General features: G+C 47.3%; 1 protein-coding gene across 3 annotated transcripts in view; it reads left to right on the top strand.

The window, feature by feature from the left end:
• The first annotated feature begins 2,819 nt into the window (after positions 1 to 2,819).
• The window catches only part of RASAL2 (RAS protein activator like 2), a 175,990-nt gene continuing 157,834 nt past the window's right edge, over positions 2,820 to 20,975 (top strand). For all 3 annotated transcript variants that reach the window (XM_068951771.1, XM_068951772.1, XM_068951773.1), the window contains exon 1: positions 2,820 to 3,023. In XM_068951771.1, the coding sequence (XP_068807872.1) occupies positions 2,852 to 3,023 (172 nt within the window). In that variant the 5' untranslated portion in view covers positions 2,820 to 2,851. The remainder of the gene's footprint in view (positions 3,024 to 20,975) is intronic.

A 20,975-nucleotide genomic window follows, 5' to 3' on the forward strand; every position in this document is an offset into this window, starting at 1 on the left:
CTCTTGTAGTTCCATTTCTTCTACAACACAAACACTCTTTGGCTTAATGGAAATACATTTGCAGCTCTCTTCAAACAGTTTGATTTAACTTACTCTAAGGCTGAGTAAAACTCCAGTCCTAATTTAACCAGTGGCTGTGGATTAACATGATGTCCATAAGTATATCAGCTAAGGGGGCTCTTTTATACAAAGGGAATTCCATGCATGTGCTTATATTACTGTACATTTATGCCTGCACAAATCCCCTATGCACTGCTGGCAGAGAAGTCCCCAAGCCAGAACAGCTGAACTGAGGAGCACGAGACTCGGGCGTCTCTGATTTCCACGACATCTTTATTTACAAAATACGTCTATTTTTGCTACTGTCATGCCTGCAGCATCAGCCTCCCCGTTTTAGTCATCTCTGCCATTTATTATTGTTTACATTGCACCAAAACACACAGACGGAGTCAGAAGAATGGATTTTGTTTTCTGCTGCAGTGGTAATCTCTGAAACCTCGCTATCCAGTCAGCCCAGACCTCGCATTTAGAATGAGTCAATCATACTCGCAGTTGCAAATAGTCCTCAGCTGATGAGAACCAGTTGCTGGTGTCCTATACCCGTCCCGTGTTAATTGTTGTCCTGGGACTGTGTGGCAGCTTTTTAAATCTCCGCTGTTCCTCCTTTGGCAGTAGCTCAGCAGCCACATCCTTCCCTCAGAACACGCCAGCTTCTCCTCTCTTGCTCAAAGCAGCTTCATCCCCTTTTCCCCTGCAGCTGCATGTGCAAGCTAGCTGCAGATGCAGCAGGTAAAGACTTGAGTGAGGAACAGGCTTAAGACAGAGAAGGTTTTGGGAGGCTGAAAAAGAGAAGGGGGCATGCGGAGAGAGAGAGAGAAGGAGGGAAAACCTTGAGTCATTTACTGGATTATGGCCCATAAATGATAAACCCAGAGAATATGTACGGTATTACACTGTCGGCAGCAGTGGAATGAGCTGGGCAGAGAGAATGCAGGAGGGAAAAATTGGCATCCCTACTACTTTATGCTATTGTTATGCCAATTTATGCAGATGTCTTCTCTGGAAGGAATATTCCCCATCCACCCTCAGTTTCCAGTCCTTTGGAAACCATGAATCAGAGCATGTTTGGGGGTGGGAAGGAGCCAGCAGAAGTTCCTGGGCATCCTGGCGGTGCTGCTTCTGTGCAGAGTTCCCCACGGGAGCCTTGGAGGCCAGGGCATGACTCCGAGCAGCCCACGCAGCTAGCTCAGATGTGAGTAGTACTTCTACTGCAGTAAAGAGACGCAAGGGAATTGCCCTGTATCTGCCACAGCGGACATGAAGCTCCCAGGATACGACTTTTCCACGAGCCTGTGCCTTACCTCCTACCACCTCAGCAAGCACTGAACCCGCTGGTCTGTTTCAATCCAAATAAAAAGAGAGGTAGAGGCCCCAAAGATAATTAAATTCCTATAGGAATTATGAAAATTGGTAGCAAGGTAAAGCAGGGAGACCCTACAGCTCTTTTCGAGGAGAGTGCTCGTTCTTTGCTAGATAGCAGGAAAACTCCCTTGAGACACGAATCTATCGGAAACCCGGCTACACCAGTTCTGCTGATCATGAAGCAACTAAATATTATGAAGAGGGACGGCTCTTTGTTTTTAAAGTCGGCTTGGAAATTGCAGCAGGGTGTGCGTTCCCACCATGCGGTGGAAAAACTGCAGCGTGGCCTCATCCCATTATCGAAAAACAAGAGATCCCAAGTGGGCAGAGAACGACCCAGTCGTAGGACAAGATTCAGGTCCAGCCCTCGGTCACGCGTGAGACACAACCCCACGGAAAACGAAGTTTCGTCGGTCAATCCTCGGGCTGGCAGGACTTTTTTTTCCCCTCCACCGCAGTAGTCAGCACATCTTCCGTCAGGCGCGCGAGGCGGGCATCGCTCGCTTGCCGCTTTGCAAGCCCTGCAGCGGCGAGGCTGGGCTTCCCTCCGCCGCCCCCGGCAAATCTTCAGGTCCGGAGGGGGCCGGTCACGACCTGCCGAGTTGCGTTAGCCGGGCCGAGCGGGTCAGAGCCCCTTCAGGAGGCAGCTCGCCGCGGCCGCGCTCCTTCTCTTATCACCGAGCGAAACACAGCAGGAGAGCTCGCAGCGCTGTGAGGCCTGGGGAAGCGGCGTGGGGCTCAAAGAAGCCTTACGGCGCTATAACCGCTGCAGGGGCCCCGGTGAAGGTGCCGGTGTCTCAACCGTTTCAGCCAAGGGAAGGTTCTAGGCCCGCTGCTAGCGGCGAGGCTGCGCGCGGAGAGCAGGCTTTGGAGACGGGCTCTGCCAAGCCTCGGGTTTCAGTGAGCCGTTTATGAGAAACACGCACCGCGGGGATAAATCACGGGGGCTAGGCCCGTGGGTGAATTCGCCCAGCTGGCGCGGGGCCGGGGCTGCGGGCCCCGCGGCTGCCATCTTGCCCTCTCCCCTTCCCGCCGGCCGGGGGGGGTCCCAGCTTCGCGGCCTCGGCCGGCGATTACTCTCGCCTAGCCGGGCGCCGCCGGCGGGCCGGCGTCCATGCCGGGCGCTCGGCCCTCTATTGCTCGCGCCTGCCCGCCTGGGATGCCGGCGGCGGGCGCCGGCGCTGAGGGAGCCGCGGGGCCGGAGCAGCCGCCGCCGCCGCCGCCGCCGCCGGGCGCGGGCACGGTGCGGCCTCCGCCTCCGCCGGGCGCTGACGCAGGGAGGCGGGGGGCGGCGGGGCCGTAGGGGGGGCGGGGAGCGATGGAGCCGCGCCGCGGCGCGCGCTGAGGGGAGGCGCGGCCGGCGCGGAGCGGAGCGGCGGCAGCAGCGGCAGGCGGCGGCGGCGGCGCCTCCTCGTCCCCCGGCCGCGGCATGGAGGCGCCCGCCGGGGCGGCCGGCGAGGCGTTGTCGGCGGCGGCCTGGGCGCCGGAGGCGTTGGCGGAGCCGGAGCTGGGCTCGGAGGAGCTGGAGGCGGCGGGCGGCGCGCTGGACCGCGTCCTGCTCGAGTCGGTGTGCCAGCAGCAGGGCTGGGTCCGCGTCTACGGTGAGGGGCGGCCGCGCCGGGGCCGGGGTTGGTTGCTGGGGGGGGGGGGGAACCGGGGCGGAAACTTCGCGGCGCTGCCGCCCCGGGCTGCTTTGTTTCCTTCATTATTTTTAGCCAGCACAAGTTACAATGCCTGGATTCCCCGAGTCTTCCCCCCCCCCCCCCAGCAGGAGCCGGCGTTTGGGACGCGGTGCGCCCAACTGCCGCGCGTCGGGGCGGCTGCCCGAGGCTGCGGCAGCCGCGCTAAGGCCGTTTGCCGCTGGCCTGGGTGCCCGGCGTGCAGGCGCCCTGGCGGCCGTCACCGTCGCCTCCGGCCCCCCCGCCCCGAGCAGGTTCCTCCTGCTCCGTGAAATTAGACTCGACTTTGCCCTCTGTCACCGGGGGCCGGAAGGTTTGGCGGCGAGCAGGCTGCGCTCACGGAGCCCTGGGCTCCTTTCGGGAGCGGGAGAAGCTGGTGCGGCCGGACGAGGTTGTCCATCGTGCTGTCCATCAGGCAGCAAAGTTATACTCGGCGCCGTTAAGTTGCGGTAGGAGTTTGGGGCAGCATCCGCTGGGTCTGAGCTGCTGCTGCTGCTTCCACAGCTCCCTTTTGTTGCCACCAGCCTCACGCGGAGGCTGTAAAACACGACCTGCTTTAAAAAAAAAAAAAACACCCCCAAAAAACTCCCTGCCGTTGTCAGAGGGAGCTTGGAAGAAAACGGACAACTCGGGGGTAATCTGCTTGGCACGCTCTCCGAAGGTGAAATGAGAACATACTTGCGAAGAGGATGTCTGGCACCAGGCTATCTGGGGGTTACCCAAGGTTGCGTCTTGCACGAGTGGAAGCAGGAACGCGGTCTCAAAATTAGCCACCGTGGAAAAAACGCTGCTCGTTGATAAAGTCGCGTCATACGTTGCGATGCCTTCGTAGCCCGACGCTACCGTGTCGATAAATGGAAAAATGCTGTGACGAGGCAGCTAACTCGGAGGCTGTGAAAATCAGCTAAGTCTTCAAGCATGTAGAAATACATCTTGTGGCCCAAGGACAATGATTATTTTTAGTTTGTGTTTTAAAAAAAAAAAGAAAGAGACACTCATTATGTCTGTCTCTCTTCAGAAGAATCTGGTATGGTGGTGCCTTCTCTTTCCCTATGAGACTGCGATTGGATTAGCTAGCATTTGTTTATTTCTTCCTGCTTATTAGCCTGTTTTTCCTTGCATGAGCAGATCTGGATAAGTTTATGGACAGTGATTCAAACTGGAACTGTGCTATGGTTGTGCCCAACTAAATATGGGTTCCGACTCTATGAGTGACAAATGTGTAACATACTTCAGCTATTTATAGGATTAAAGTAAAGCCTTGCACAGTTGGTTGAGGAACCACAGCAGCATAGCTAAAGAAAACAGGAGCAGAAAGCTTAGCCTTATTGTCTGTATTGTCTGGTAAACAATGAGAACACTAGCACTAATTATTTCACCATGAATGGCTGGGGGAGGGAAAGAATATCCAACGTAGGAAACGTTAAGAACCGTTTTCTAGCATAGGGAGAAACGCAGCGATTGAGTTCTTTTCTACCCGGTCTTTACCAGCTGCGTTGGGGAGTTGATCCAAATGAAAGGTGTTTAGCCGAAAAGTAGTTCAAATAGTGGAAGCCGCGCAAAGTAAACGAGTTGGGTACCCTCTGGAAGACGACTGACTATGCGGGTGCCTCTCTGTTCTGCAGCGTGCCCTTCAGCTTGTGTCTCTCCAGGGAGCTGATTACTGGCGCGAGGGGGACCAGCCCCGTTGCGGGGGCCGTGAAACTTTGCCTGAAAGCACGGAGAAAAGAATTCAGCAGGGAAGTACCGTCGTTACTGGTGTCTGTGGCTTGCCAGCAGTGTGACAGTGCTGTGAATACAGTAGGACTTTGCAGCATCTGGGATGTGATTTCAGTGTGACACTGAGGTCTTGTCTGACTTCGCTATGAGATCTAAATCACGGTCTAGCTATTTTTGCATTTCCTGAGTTAACTGCAGTGTAGCCTTTTCGTTCTGTTTTCTGGAAGTTTGACGGTTTCTGATTTAAATGAATTAATAACGACGTTATAAAACCCTGAAAATACAATTGCCTTACCGAAGGACAATGCTTAACATTATCAGTTTGCTCTAACCTGATGTTTGAGTAGTGAGCAGGAACAGCAGATTTGCTGATCAGAATGGAAGGTTTAATTGCTTGTGAAACACGCATCACATGAATGTTGTTAGATGATGTTTCCAAGAACTAGTTTTGACACACACCTCATGTTTCTGTAAAATGTGTATCAACATGTGTTCTGGATGGCTGGTTCCTTCAGATGCGTGGCATGAGTGTAACGTGGGTAAGAGGGAAGAGACTGTCTTGCTTGCGTTGATACTGTGATATTTTCTCTGTGAAAGAAATCACTGCCTTTCAAAAGCATCCGCCAGCGTTTGGAGTCAAGGTCCTTTCCTCTGCTTTTGGAAACAGAACTGGGGAGGGGGGCAGGGGAATGACTTGAATTTACAGCATTTTAGCGCTAACTGCAAAAATGGAACGATTACGTGGCCGGGTATGGCTGACTGAGCGTCCGTGGCTTTGGGAACAATGAGCGATAAAGCTGGTGTTGCAGCGCCCGCGTTAAACGCTCCGTGCAATGGGGGCCGAATCGGATTTTGTCAGACTTACGGTCTGTGTCTGAACAGGTTGTAAATTTTTATAACAGTGGCTGTCAAATTTGTTTCCAGCGTGGCTGCGCTAAGCTCATTGCAAACCCGCGTGCTCTAAAATGATTAATTTCAGAAGAGGAGTTGTTGAGACGCGAGGAAAATAGCACGTAGGAGAATCTGTTCTTTGTTGGATGTTCATCCTGTGAACAGACACCGCTGCTCTGTGGCCTTATCTGGACTAGGAAATGTCTTTTTCTTTTTAGCAATGGTGCTGAAAGATGACAGCAGTTGTACAAACTCTGACGTAGAGGTGGACGTTTTCGTCACCTTGTCCTCGCGTCCCGTGGGCAGGCTGGAGACCTTCCTTAGCGCTAGAATAAGCCCCTCGCCGCGGCTTGGGGAGAACGCCCTTCAGATGGGGGCTTGAAGGGCTCCACGCCTCTGCGTGGCTGTTGGTGTCTTCGGACAGAGCTTCGCTGCCTCTGGCTCCAAAAAAAAAAAAGAAAAAAGCCTTAGAGCCAGACAGAAGTGTCTCTAGACTACCTAAAACTCGAGCTCCAGGCTGTAAGTATCAGCCTTCTGAAAAGATTAGGCCTGTGCTCAGGACTGAAGCCCTGGTAATCCGCAGTGTTGTGTGGAGATTAAAAAATAGCTGATTTGAGCACTGAACAGAAGCATCTCCTAATGATGTGAAATACACTCCAAAAGCCCTTCTTTTTTTTCGTGAATTGTCCGTCCCAGCAATCTGTCATTTACCTTGCTCAGCTTTGCTGTATAAATGATTCCAAGTCATAAGCTTGTTCTCGGGGTTTTCTAAGGCTCTGCTGGTTTTACACCCTGCCTCTCTATGGCTTTATAGGTGGTTCGATATCTGGTTTTTTTTCCCTTCTTTCATCACTTACAGTGGCACTTACAAACACAGAGGTTGTCTGTTTCCAAACCTTCTCTCTTTGGATGAGCCCCAAAAGACCTTGGCAACAAATAGCGCCTGGGTCCTTATTACCTTGCTTAAACCAGCCCTGGTATTCGGGCTCTCAGCGAGCTTTTCCTGGGACGCCCATGCGGGGCTGTAGGGCCCAGGTGGGGACTGCCCTGGGGACAGTCACCTCCCTGGGGGACAGTCACCTCCTCGGCCTGACCCGACCCGTGAACATCCCACCAGGTGGCGGCATTTTCATTATGGTGGTGCAGGGGATGCCCGAGCCTTCCTGACATGTCCTGGGGTATAGCACGCTGTTTCCGAACCTTGCCCTTCAGCTCCAAAAGCTGTTTAAAAAAAAAAAAAAAACCCTCACCACAAAAAAGGATGTATACCGAGGTATACAGGAATAGGTAGGAAGCTTGCATTTATTGTGTTTAAAAAAAAAAAAAAAAAAAAAAAAGCCCCAGATCCTCAAAACAGATTGAAACGGTGAGGAAATCTGATAGTTGAGGGTCAGACGTGGAAGGGTTTCTTCTGCTTCTTGAGATGCACACAGATAGCGTAGATCGGCTAGGTGTTGTGTTGTGCTGCATATATAAGCCGGTACCAAACTGTGATTAGTTCCAGATCTTTGGCTGTCGCGAACGACTTAATGAGAGATGAGCTGAAGGTGTGTCTGAGAGCCGTCTTTGAAAGCTGAAAGGGAGCTCAGAAGCTGCGTGGCATGTCTGTGTAGGCAGTCTGTATCGGAAAATATTAAAGGTCAGTGTTTCTGAGCATTTCTTTTCTTTCTGATCAATAGGCTTATTTTTAACTGGCCTAGAAAGCTGGTGCGATAACGGGGTAGGAAGATAAACCTTGTTGGGCCAGGAAATGTTATTTTTTGTGTATTCACACAATGCTTGCTGCAATAACGTCTGACCTTCTTGTGGCCTTCAGGTACCGTTAGAGTGAATCGGTCAAAGACATTAAATGACAAAGGAATAAAGCCCTTTTTTTGATGACAACAATCATTTCTAGTTGAGAGTCCTTGGTAGAAGATGGAATTTAATCAAAACCGAGGTTTTAAGTAACAGCATTGGTACGATTGAAAATGTACAAGTGTGCATTTGGGCCGAGGTCCTGCTTTCCATTGCCAGGCAGCAGTGGGAAATTACCAGGACCGGAGCAGTCTTAGGGATGGCGTGCTCATTCCTGCTGTGTGACAGCTCCTCTGATAACTCGTTTGGACTGCGGGGAGTTGTTACAAGCATGGGGGGGGTGAATCGTGGATCCTCTGTACTGCTCCAGCTATAGGATCTCTGCTCACTTTCTAGTCTATTTGCAGTTGCAATTCGGGTTAGTGCAGCTGAGGACTGGATGTAGCCTATTTTCTTTCTGTTGCTTTACTCCCAAACTTTACTGCGGGTTTAGCCCTTTGTCCTTAAATAGTGTTTGCCCTTCGTCTTTTAAAGTAACATTGACGTTATTTTGTACTTAAATGAATATTTTTTTTCTTTAGAATTTTTAGCTCGGTTCTTCTAGCTGGCTGTGTTATGCCAAATGTTGCCTAGGTTACTAATTTGTTAAAAAGTCACTTAAATATTTGGAGGTATCAACAATCCCGGCGTACATTGGGGAAAACGAGGATGACATTAGTCTCAAACAGCAGTTTCCTGACTCCTGTACTTCAGTCGCGCTATTTATCTCTGTCTGAACGTTTTCATGTGGTGCTATTTCCTATTTTTAAAACAATAGAGAAAAAAGGGGAAGATAAGAGGAGTGTAACTGGGACCCCTTGACTTATTATGATATCATGGGTTCCTTCCAACAGATATTTATAGATTTTATAAAAAATAGCTGAGAGTTCAGCATTTTCTAGCATATATGCTTTCTTAGCCCGAAGGTCACTAAGTTAAGCCCTCAAACTGAATTCTTTCAAAATCCTCTGTAAAGCACAGAGTAATCGTGGAAATACAATCCTTATCTGCAAGTAAAATAACCAAGTGAGGAGGAAAAATTACTGGGTTTTTAGTTTGTAAACTGTTAATGGTCCTTTATGATTTGACCCCCTCCCCCTTCTCAGAAAGCCCTTGCCGAAACGATCAGTAGAGAATAACATTTGTTCATTCTCTTTAATGGGTTTTCAGAAGGTCACAGAACTGTAGAAGGGCTCTTGTTCGAGAATCTGGATTCGTTTTAATTATGAAGCAAGTTGAAATAGTGAAAGTAATAAGCTCTTGGAAGTGAAGGCGGGAGGGGTCTTTGCACTTCAGTACATTTAAAACAAAGTCCTGGCTCTAGACCTCTTATTATCTAAAGGAATTTTTAACATCTGGGAGTGCCCCATTAAAAACTAGCTCTTATACTGCAAGTACTGGCAGACGCTTAGTTAAACACATTAATTCTGCAAAGTGTGGGAAAACGACACCCATTTCAGCAGATGTGCAATGTGCCTGGTGTCGATTTGCATAAGAATGCCTACGCTCCTCTCTTAGTTTCTGGCTTGATTAAAACTTGCAAGTACCTTTTCCCTTCCCCGCGGTGCTCTGTCTGCATTCTCGGACATTCATTCAGTGGTTTAATAGAAAATACGCTGTTTTCTTCTGTGTTCATTTTGTTTACACAATGCTGCGCTGTAGATGCGCTTGGGGTTTTGCAGACAAAGGCTGCTTTGCTGTGGAATTAATAGTCTGGACCAGAGAAGAAAGAAAATAGCAAAGGTGACAAATGGCAAATGCGTTTGGAAGCAGATGGAGAATGATACAGTATACATAGCATCACGAGGTGGGAAGGTTTTGTGTATATCGAATTATTGTTGTCATAGAGGTGTGTACTACGATGAGAGGAAAAGAACTGTTTAGTGACCTGAGAGTAAAAATGATCCACCGTGTCTCAGACTTGCTCCCCCTCAATAGGAGGCCATCGTGTAACAGTCAGAAGAACAGCAGCACTTCCTCACCGTGGTCCCCTTCCCAACCTGCGTGGCACAAAAAGTATAGGCGTTTCTGCGGGTAGACCGTGGATACCGTAGCATCAGTTCTGAGAGAACACTTGCATTCCTCTGACTAACAGACAGTCGAGGCAAAATATCGAGAGACAAAATATTGAAAACAAAGATGAGAACTTTGGAGTTTGGTGGGAAGGATGGCCTGGACAAGGAGAGGAAAACTAACGAGGAAGTGATGTTGTGTGTGGACTGTGGCCATGACAAACAGCGGATGCTCACAGCCAGAAGCCAGGGCTTTGGAAGAAGAGGTTTGGTGTCAAGGTTGTTTTGGGAGGATTTTTGGCATGAAGGAACGAAAGACAATTCAGCAGGATTCAGATGAAGCTTACTGCCTGAGGAATGCAGATCTGGAGCTGCATTGCCGTGCCTCTCGCTGGCGGCGGATTCACGGAGGCCTGAGAGCCAGCAGAGCACTTTTGGGTTGGTGAGCGCTGGCCAGAGCGCGATTTCGCTAGATGAAGTGGACAACGTTGCCAGCATGCAGCACCTCCAGCTTTGCGGTTGTATCGGTTGCAAGGTACTTAGCACTGTGGAAGGGGCCGGAGGGGAGGAAGGAAGGAAGCATCTTTAACAGGCTGTAGTGCTCTGCGAGGCCATCGGCAATTGCTAGGTGGCAGGTACCCATCTAGCGTGCTTAATGACATTGCCCTTTCTGATGGGAGGGCTGGTGCTCCCTAACTTTAGAGCAGTAATTTAAGTTTGGACTGCACAAGTTTGAAAGAGTGGGAACTTATTTCTTAAACGTTTTCTACGATACATTCTGCAGAAGAGTTTAAAGTGGCTGCGTAATAGCATAGCTGCATGTTTTTCCTCCTAGGGAACATGAGCTATAGGTGTAACCTTATGTCATTGAGGGTTTGGAGGAAACACGGATGGAGCTGATGCCTTTGGAGGAATTTCTTTTTAATAGTTAGTGCTTGTGTAGCAGACAGAGTTACGAACTCGCTTGCTTACTTGAGTTTCCTGTGCTTTTTGAGTCAGTGGATTGGCTTGAGATACGTGGAGGTAATTCACGCTTAATTTAGCTGACTCTTGGTGCGCCACTACCCGTCTCAACAAGGTACGGTACAGTCACTGCACTACCCAGTGCTGTAAGCAGTGATAGGGATCTCAGATTCGAGGAAAAGGCAGGGGAAGCGGCGGTGGCTAGGAGGGCCCGGTCTAGCACTTGGAGTCTCTTTCAGGAGCGGAGCGATTGCTTAGCTTTGGTTTTGGTGTACCATTCTGACATGGCAAATGGTGATCCCATTCTTACTAATTCCTGTGCTGCCAGTTGGGGTAAGAAGAGGTCAGTTAGACTCGCTTGTGCCGTTCATTACCATGCTACTGGAGTACATCCTAAGCATTAAGGGATTTATTTCAGAGGGTTGCTGTGAAGCAGGAGAGTGAAGAAATGAGGCACAAGTAGGTCTGATAACTTGCCCAAGGACATGCACGAAGCTTGGCAATAGAAGTCAGATCTCGGGGGACCTCTACAGCGCTTTGTTTGCTTACACTGAGTTGCGCTGCCTCACGTTTGGGATACCTTTATGCCTGCTGCTTTGCTTGGATCCCCCTGTGACTATTAATAATCCTTTCAAATACCTTAGCTGGCAGAGCTGCAGCTTAGAGGGGCAAGGTGCTCTCAGAGGGGAAGCTTTCATTCGGGTAGCTATGTCTGCTTGCTCTTTTCTGAAACAACAAAGGTGAAGTTTTGTTGACCTTCAAAAAGTAATAAACTTATCTCCTCAGAGCGATAGCAGGCTGAACTGCTGGTACGAAGGAGTTTGGATAGCTGGCACTGATTAACTTTTCTTAATTTGTGGACAGGGCCAGGTGTTTGATTGTTCTTATTTCCAATTGGGTAACCCTTTGTGTGAGGCTGTGTGAGGAAAATATATCAGAACTGAGAGTGGAAAACCCTAGAGCAAAGCTTGTACCAGCTGAAGCTCTAGCATCCTTTCCATGGCATTTGAGATCCTCTGCCCCTGGGTCGCGCTTTATATTTGGCTGGCCTTGCCAGGAGAGTTGGCTGATAGCAATTTTCCGTATTAGTTAGGTATTTTGTATTAATGTGCAGGAGTACAGGCAGAACAGGCACTATGAAATAAGAGCAGACAAAAAGCTTGCGGAGAAACATGTTTGTTGACGTTATGGGGTTGTATTTCAGGCTGTAGAGCAAAATTGTTGCTCCATGCAACAGTGTGTTAACACTTGCTAGGAAATCATTAGACTTCATCAAGTAAGACTGAGCGTTTGCTATTCTAAGGTACAGATTTGTTATCGCTTTGCATCTCTTTGCTCAGGTGTGGTGACTATTTCTTAGTTTCTTTGGAAAATAAGAAAGCAGGCAACGGAGTGGTATCACCGAATCGGACAGCGAGCTATGGCAAAGGGTCTGGTGTAAAATTCAACACCCTTTTAGTTCCAGTTCTGAGCAGATTCATCTTCTGGATTGCATAGGGGTCTTACGGGATCTTTTTATCTCTTGCTCTCTGGCAGCACTCGCATAGGATGTCAGGGAGGTACAATGTGACCGATTACCTCGCCGAACGGACTTCACGGGGCTCTTCCTTAACTCCTTTCATTAGCTAAGGCTTTGCGCATTGAAGCTTTCAAAGAGCCTGAACTCCTTGGAGGTGATGAATTTTATACCCCATGTCGGTAGGCAGGAGAAGAGTTTTATGATCTTGCTGTAAATGTTTATGTCAATTTGCTTTCACGTGCCCTCGGTTGGCGACTGCTCTGCTTAGAGAAGCCCGGTGTTGCAGTACATGGTCTTTCATGTCAGGATTCATGAGTAGTGGCAGAGCAGTGTGAAACAGGGTTGTCTGAAACTCTGCTATGCTGGGTTTGATTCCACTGCTCACTAATTTCTCACTTGTGTAGCCAAATACATTAAATCAGACCAAGGAAGAAATCCTTTTTTTTTTTTTTTTTTTTTTCTGTTAGTCTAGACAAGCCTTATAAAAGGAAGTTAAGCATTTTCTGGTCTCATTTCTTTTGTTTGGACTTCATAGTAGGGAAACTCGTAAGTACAATTTAAACAGCCCCTGTTTACCAAAATGATGAATGTGTGGGAGAGAGGAATTATAAGTGAAACAAATATTTCTGATTCTTGGCTGATGCTGGAAAGGAGTTTGCATGCTGTTAAAATGAAAGTGTGTCTGAAATTTTGGAGGAAAAAAACTGGAGAGGAATGTAGTAATAATGATTAAATAGCTAAATGGTATGAAAGAATTAATCTTTCTTGTACTGGTAAAACTTGCTTTTCTGCTCTTTATTTGTCAGTATGCATTGCTTTTTTTTAATCTGTAGAAATAGAAAAGGCTCAAAATAGAAAACTCTCTGAAAACGCAGCACAGCTATCAACGCTAAACTGCATTTTAGAATAGGAGTACAAGAGCACAGAGCTAAAGCCCCGTGTCTCGGAGTTACCTGGTATTAGGCTATTTATCTCATAATGCATGTTTTAGAGGATTTGGTTTTGGTGTCTCCCAGCATCTTTAACTTGATATTCAAAAGAAGGAGCAGCCAATTGTATGCACTTTTTATATCTGAGCCACTAGGCAACTGTGAAGTATCTGTAAGTAGCTAGGAGGAGGTTGTCTCTTCCGTTCTATATTCTGACTTTTTAATTTTTTAACTATATCATGAGCCTCTTGGGTACGGAGAACTTGAACGTCAACAGCTGTTACTATGGAGAGAGAGTGCCTGGTTGCCTTGCAATTGTCTGATTTTTGTTCACAAAACGGGTTTGAGACCAGATCAGCTCAGGACACAGCTCTCAGTAAGAGCGCCTGCTGTGGCTCTTTCCCACGCGGCCAGGTAGGTGTTCCTGCAAACCGGTGCCAAAAATGAAATGAACCCACTTCTTCCTTGCTGAGAAACTACCTGCTGTGTTTGTGGGTTACATGAGCTTTGACATTACACTATCAATGTAGGAAAAAATAAGAGTGGACTGATAGACCCCAGTTCTCTGCGTGCTCAGGCTGACAGCCTGGCATGGCAGGTTAGCCTGCCCTGTACGTTTGAGGCTTTATTGATGTTTTCCGTGCCGTAAGATCTCTTGGCTGCCATATTGGTCCAGCTGTAGAATATAAACATTCATTTACAGATCAGTCTGCACCTGGCTGGCTCTAAGATAACATGGGATGAATCTTGTGCTAAAATTGTTGAGCTTTTTTTGAGGGTTGATACCCAACAAAATACGTCCTTGGTGTCAAGATTGCTAGTTTTACTGGTGGAGTTTAGAGGGGTTTGCTCTAAAAACGTGCACTGTTGTTTGAAACTACAGTGGCTTTGCAGGGGTGGTTTATAAAGGGAAAGCTATGGCACATCACTTACTGCGTGCTTTTATTCCATCCACGAAATGGCTTACAAGTTGAAATGTTGCTAGCTGTACTTTTGATGTCCATTTATAATAACCACTCAGTTCTGGAGCTGACACAGTATCCCTCCCTGTTTTGTTTCCAGACTTTATTGATGTGGTTTCTTTGTGCCCTAGCTCATGTTCACTGCTTTAGGGTTGCTTTTTTTATTCTGCCCCAAAAGGAAGTGCCTTCCGTAAGAAATGTTAGAAGTTTATTGGTTAATCTTTAATACTGGTAGATGGAAACTTGGACTTGGCAAATTGAGTGGCCTTCCTCTTACTCCCGGGATCAAAGATGCAACTTCTAGGTGCTTTCCTTCCTAATCTCTGTCACTAATCATTTTGAAATCCTGGAGGTGGGTGTTTGGAGAATCAGAGAAGGAAATACACACGTTCTCTTGGAGCTCTTACTGTGCTCAGCTCTTAGTCACTCATTACTATGAGCTGGTTAGCCTTGTGACTCTAAGGAAGTTGCGTTTATCTCTTGCCCTTGCAAGGGACCAGCTGTGTGTCATGTGCTGGTTACTTTACATTGCTTGCACGGATTGAGGAAGGACCATCCCAATTTATTATTTATTTACTCATTCTGGGATATTCGTCCTTTGCGTTCCTCCATGTGTGGTTTTTTTTTTCCTGTAGTTTCCACTAGTGGTGATTCAGTTCAAGGCTTAGCTATATCTCTTTTCGATTAGTGGAGCTTTTGCTTTCTATCTGGGGCATGAGATATGTGCTTAATTATTTGTGGGGACGCTTAAAAAAAACAGTTAATGTGATGCAGATGTGCAGTTTTCAGCAGCCACGTAGCGTTTAGCTAAGCCTTATGGAGGAATTAATACCTCAAGGTATTACATGTCATTGGAAAAGAATATTTCACTTCTGTAATTTCACAAAGTGGATGTGGCTCAGCATGTGTAATCATCATCTTATAAGAGTTGTTGCTGCTCCCCCTCCTGCTTCACTTGAGTGTCCTGCAGGTAGAAACACTGGTTAGCATAAATAATAATAATAAGAAAAAAAAAATCCATACTTGTCCTTTCCCTGGAACTGTGATGGCTCTTTGGTTTCCAACGAAGAGTCTTTTTTATGTTACAAAGTGGGCATACTGTTCATCGTAACTGGGCCGTCTTTCCTTGGAACAGCATTAAAGACAAGCAGGAAGGAAATAGATTGTGTGTGTGTGTGTGTGTGTGTAAACGTCAAAGGAATTTCAACAAAGGTGACGTCCAGCTCCCGTTACAATCTGGAGATGAATTTGTCTTTGCTCCATTGGTGCTGGGCATGCTATGCCTCTGAAGATTTCCTTTCTGTTAGGAAGCCCTTTTGCAGGGGATGAATGAAGAACGTAGACTAGCAAGGGGTGTTTGCCAGTGGTGCAAGTAGCAGGGCATTTGAGGAGAAAGTTTCCGTAGCCCATCGTTAAAAATCCTCATTCCCCTTCTTGCTGCTGCGTGTCGTGTTTAGCTGGACGCAGGCACGTGTGCTGGTACAGACGTGAGGCCGTGTGTGCTAGAGTCCGGGTAGCTAGAAGTTTAGCTAAAAGTAGGTACATTTGAGTTGCTTGCATCAGGAGTCAGGCTTAGGGCACTGAACGGACCGTTTTCAGGACTCTGAGGTTAAATGAGCTGAATGTGGTTGGGGCATTTGCTGCCTGCAGGATATACGCCTAAGGAGGGAATCTCTGAGTGAAGGTCATTAAGATTTGGATGTCTTTGGGAGATGCCCGGGTCTGTTTCTCTTAATATCTGGGAAGTCTCTGAAACTGGGCACAGAGATAGAAAATTGTCATGTGGATATCTTTTTCCCTTTTAGCAAGAAAGTTTATTTCCTAGGCTGATAGTTAGGCTTACTTCACGTTTCCCAAGCTCTAATTCTGTTACCTTTCACGGACATGCCAATGTCTGCTTTTTAGTTTATAGCAGTCTCAGCTTTCCCCCCCAGTGGTTTATTCTGAGCTTTTCAAACCGTATTTAACTCGCTTTTTAAAGAGATCAAAAAGGTCGCAAAAAGTTAATATATAATATGGTTATATGAATCACTTGACGTTTGGTCAGGCAGTAGGGCAATCGCTATTTTCCACGTTCTTGGAGGAACTTTGCTGAGTTGCTGAGAGGGGTTGCCGGTAACTGGTCAAGACTTCACCTTTTCTCTTTAAGACTTGAGCATCTGTCTTTCATAGCATGTCGGTGGTAGTAGTGCTGTAAGCCAGAAAATGAAGAATTTGGCAAGAGAGGTGGATGCCAGGTGCAACGTGGTGTCAAGCTACGTTACCCAGTAGATTGCTGGACAGACCAGCTATTTCTCCCCATTTCTTGCCGGCAGGGTATTGGGTGAAGGGGGGAATGCTGTTCGTGTCGGAGGCAAGCACGGCGCAGAGGCATGGCGTGTGAAAGCTTTCAGTAATTCACAATTATTTTTAAGGTGTTCTTTTCCTCTGGTTGAAATATCTGATAAGGCAGTTGAAACATTGTCACCTATGAGGGAAAACTACTAATTTTTTTTATATAGATGTATATATTTATCCTTCATCAGAGGATAGGAAACAATGAACGCAGATCTATTCTGCTGACACGTGTGTCTGCATTTTGTTGTTTAGATGCTTAACAGGAGCTTGGAGGAAGCATCCAATTCCAGAGCTCTAAGAACCTGTGATCTCCCTGATATTACGGCCAGCCCTTGTGGCTCTCGTTCCTCTGCGTCTTTCCCCTTTTGTCATCTTCAAACCTATCATATGCTGACCTGGATGCTGTTGGTCGAGAAGTGAGAGGAGTGCTGGCTGCTTCGAAGCCTTGCTCAGGTTTCCTTTGCCAACAGAGGAGAGCTGATGGTTTGATTTCTCCCACCTCTCCCGGTTGTACAAATGCAGCCTGAATTAGAGGGAACTCTCTGGAAAATGGCGAGTTATCTCCTATTCCGTTCGTAATGGCGTGGCTCCAACGCTAAGGGCGTAAAGACATGTAATTTATTTGTGGTAGGAAGAAATGCTTAGAGAAGAAACTTTTCTTACAAATGACCGCGTTTCTGGGGGAAAGTTCATTTGCCCCTTAAAAACTTGAAGCAGCTCTGCTCCAAACTCTCTGGGAATAGTGTTGTGCCAGTGACAGCTTGTCTTTGGAAGTAAGTGCCGATTAATTTACATGTCTCTTAACATGTAGCTTGCTTACACAGATGGCAATTCGATTCCAGTTAACGGTAGTGTAAAACAGCAGGATCTAGAGTAGCTCCCCAGCCTAAGAGTTGACCGCTTTTACCATCCAGCTGTCTTCCATGTGCTTTATTTCATTTTCCCCCCTTGGTTTCTGTGCGTCACCCCTCGCTTTCCGTCTGTATACTAGCCGTACGGTGGGGGTGGCGAGAGAGGGGAAGACCAGCTGCGCTGAGCAGCTCCAAGAAGTGACTTTGGTGCAACGCGGACGCCGTTGTAGTCACACCCAACGCCTTAGCTCGTGCCGTAGCTTCGAAGACGGAGCGTGCTCCTTTCCACCCTGCCTGCTTCCAGTTTCTTCCTTGAGGATCTCCCGTGGGGGTTTAGAGGAGCAGCACAAAATCTCTGCTCTCTTGCTCTGCACCGAAATTGGGGTACCGGCCGGACCTACTTGCGTCGTGTAAATTCCCGGGGAAGCCGAGCGTGCAATGTTGGACGTTGAGCAGAGCAGGACTTGGAGGCCTCCCTTAACTACGGGATCAAACCTACTAGTCAAAAAGATAGATCTGAAAGTATCTGTGCCTCCTGGCAAGAGCCTGGTGAGCAGCCTGGGCAGCAAACGCTCCGGAGGAGGATTCGGTATGAAACGCTGCCTCCCAAGCGTGATCTCCTCCGTTTTAGAAGTAGGGGCAAAACAGCGTACTGTGAAGGAAGGGCTAAGAATGGAGTAACACGCGTTAGGTGTCTCATCAGCCTTGTTTAACATCAGTACAGAAGTATTTCAGTGGAACGCTTTGACCTTTATTGTAACTCGGGGGAGACCCTTACGGGTGGCAGGCGCAAGGAACGCCCTTCTGTTTGCTCTACGCACAAGGGTTTGCGATAGCTTTGTTAATAAAATATAACATAATAAAACAACAAAATAACGTATTTTTTCCAAATGCGGTGCCTTTTTTTTTTTTTTTTCTCCTGACTGCGCTGCTTTTAGCCGCTAGCTTTGCGTGGAGTTTTCGAATGCAAGCCGGCAGCTGTGTGCTATAGTCGCAGCTTGATGATAAAGCAGAAAGAAACGTCTCAAGCAAGCAGGCAAACGGCAGCAGGCCCAAAAATCCGCGCTTTTTCCCAATCCCTGCCGTATTCGAGTGTGCTGCTCCTCGCTCAGGAGCCACCGGCGCTGAGGAGGGAGGGACCGAAACGCTTCGGCGCGAACTGGACAGACCCATCTGCGAGTGCTGCCAGACAAGTGATTTCGCGTCTCTGACGAGTGGGAAACTGTCTTGACTTTTCTGCAGGACAAGTAAAATTTAGCAGTAGTGATGGGGTATGTCAAAAATGGGGGTGGTCATGTAAATCCTGTTATCTCTGTAACCTGATGTTCGCAAGTTCTGCGCCGTAAAACAGCGTTGTTTGTCCAAAAGCATCTAGCGGTCCTAGATAACTAGTCGTTTTCCCTTGTCGGTGCCTTTTGAAATCCTGCTGCCTTTCACAGATCGACGCTTCTGTTTCTCAGCCCTGTTTCCCTGATTTATTAAAGGAGATATCTTTTTAAAAACAAAAAAACCCAAAAGTACCATGTAGCTACACCCCATTGTAAAATGCAAAGGCAGCGAAGTGCCCCGATGTGATGAAGCATCGGTGTTTAGGCCATCAGCTTGTTTGTGTGTGTAGTGGGAGCGGATTTTTTTTTAAATTGATTTCTGTATTACCATAATAAACATTTTAGTAATAATCTTAGCCTCTCTCATATCCTCAGTAGATGAATATTTCAGTCAATTACCTACTCTTTCACAGCAGTCCTTTATCCCCGTCATCAATGCAGATCTGTTTACAGGAATGCTTTTAAAGGTATTTCCAGCTTAATTTAATGTTTCAAGTTATGCGGCTTCAGCTCTTTCCTTTGGTGCGTACGCCCTAGGATTCAGCAGGTCTCCAGAAAATATTTGGGTAATATTGAGGCTCTTTATTTTTATTTTTACCTGATAGTAAACGCAGAGAGATCCCATCTTACTCTGTTTTTATCTTTCCAGTATTTGGAAAATAACCTTCTGTAAGCGGCAGTCGACGCTTTGAAAAATGAAGCTTGCACTGCAGGTTTGTTTGGTATATTCATTTACCTATTATAATGAGTAAAGCCTGGTATTTGCTGCCTGGTCTAACTGAAAGAGGCTGGGGAGTTTGCTTTGTATAGTTCAGTGGGTTTTTGTAACAGGTTTGCTTACTTGTATACCATGACAGCCGTTGTTTTCCAACTACAGGTAGCAGATAATTTTCCCTGTCTTGGTCTTTCCTCTTGGAAGAAAAAGGAAAAGAAAAAAAAAAAAAAAAGGGGGGCAGCAATCAAGAAATTAGGAATATGACGCACTGAAACCCACAGAAATTGGTAGAGATCAATGCAGAAAATGAAACTACTTTCAGCATCTTCAGAGCTGGCGGGATTTCAAGTTGTCGCGCTGCCCAAACGCAGCGCCGCAGCTCGCTGTGCGGTATTTGCTATGGCGTTTCTTTCCTTGCATAGTTTGCAAGCAGCTTTCTAGCCACGAAGCGTCAAAAAACGGTCACGGCCATCCCGGCGCGGTCACAACGCGTGTCTGTCGGCGTGCTTCGTTTGCATCCAAAACCTGTCGTAGTTGCTGGCTCGGCTTTCCGCCGCGGTCGCGCGTGCAGCACGTCGTCCGCGATCGCCGCGTGTCTTTCAGCGCTTCTGCTGCCTCGGTGTCGTTCCCGTCAACAGCTTTGAATAGTCGCGGTCTTCTCCTGCCTGTCTAGTCCGTCTTGCACCCCAGCAAGCAAAGTGGCAGTCGGCAGAAGGGAGGCGGCGCTCCAGGTGAGGGTCTGGAAAGCTGCCCGCGAGGAGGCTACGTGAGCGTTCGAGGTCAAATCCAAATTTCCCAGCAGATATTGGCTCAATCGTGAGTTCTGTCACGTAAAGCCGATACTCCCAACCGGTCTCTTTTCCACCATCGGTTTCCCCCTCTTCCTTGGCCTTTTGAGTGCCTGCTGTTCTGGCTTTTTGAGGGTGGTGGCCTTGGCAGGATGACTTCCCCCCCACTTTGTTTTGGTCTCTTAAAAATAAGATGCAGTAAATGCAGCAGCCAGCTGTGGCAGTCTTCTTAGGTCAGTACATGCAGAAGAGGCGTTTAACTGTCAAAATCTTTTATCAAAACTTCTTTGATAGAAATAAAACATGGATAAAACTTTCAGTTGACAACTTTCAATCACGTCCATTAGTGCTGGGTATAGACCGTAAAATCTAGATGTTTTCTAACTTTTTCATTCTTTCTTTCTTGAAGCTTCTGCTTGGCTGCTGGTAAGTAAAAGTTAATGCTGCTAAATTGTTGCAGTGCTTATTTTATCTTCAGGCTTTTCGGTGGCAGCTTTTTAAGGAATTACGTATTCCCAGAACTGCACTATTTTAAAAATGGAGGGGTGGAGGGTTGTGTGTAAATGAGGAAGTAAACAAAAAAACCTTGGGAATTTCAGTCTGATGCAAGGAGGAACACATTCCTTGTTGCAGGAAGAAACTGTTTCCAAGCTCAACAAAACTTTGAGAGGGAAAGAAAAAGAAACAAATGGCAACGCTGAAGCCTGTGACTTGATAAAGATCCTTTTGAAAATGTTTCTGCATCAACCACGTATACAAGCAATGAAGGTGGGAGTTAAAGTTAAGCCTAGTAAAAATCTTGATAAGACCAGAAGAAGCAGGCTTTGCTGTGGAGATGAAGAGCCCCTGGCAGCTGCATTAAGTGGGCTTCTTTTTTTTAAAGACTGTTTATGAGGAAAGCAAAGATTTTAGCAGCAGGCGATTCGATAACTAGACAAGGAAGCTCCTTTATCCCCCGCGTATGGCACCAATAAGTAAAAGTCAAAAGAGATTACAGAATTAAGTTTTGACGTTAGTCTTGCTA

Source organism: Struthio camelus, chromosome 8 (genome assembly GCF_040807025.1).
Source record: "Struthio camelus isolate bStrCam1 chromosome 8, bStrCam1.hap1, whole genome shotgun sequence".
NCBI classification, from domain to species: domain Eukaryota; kingdom Metazoa; phylum Chordata; class Aves; order Struthioniformes; family Struthionidae; genus Struthio; species Struthio camelus.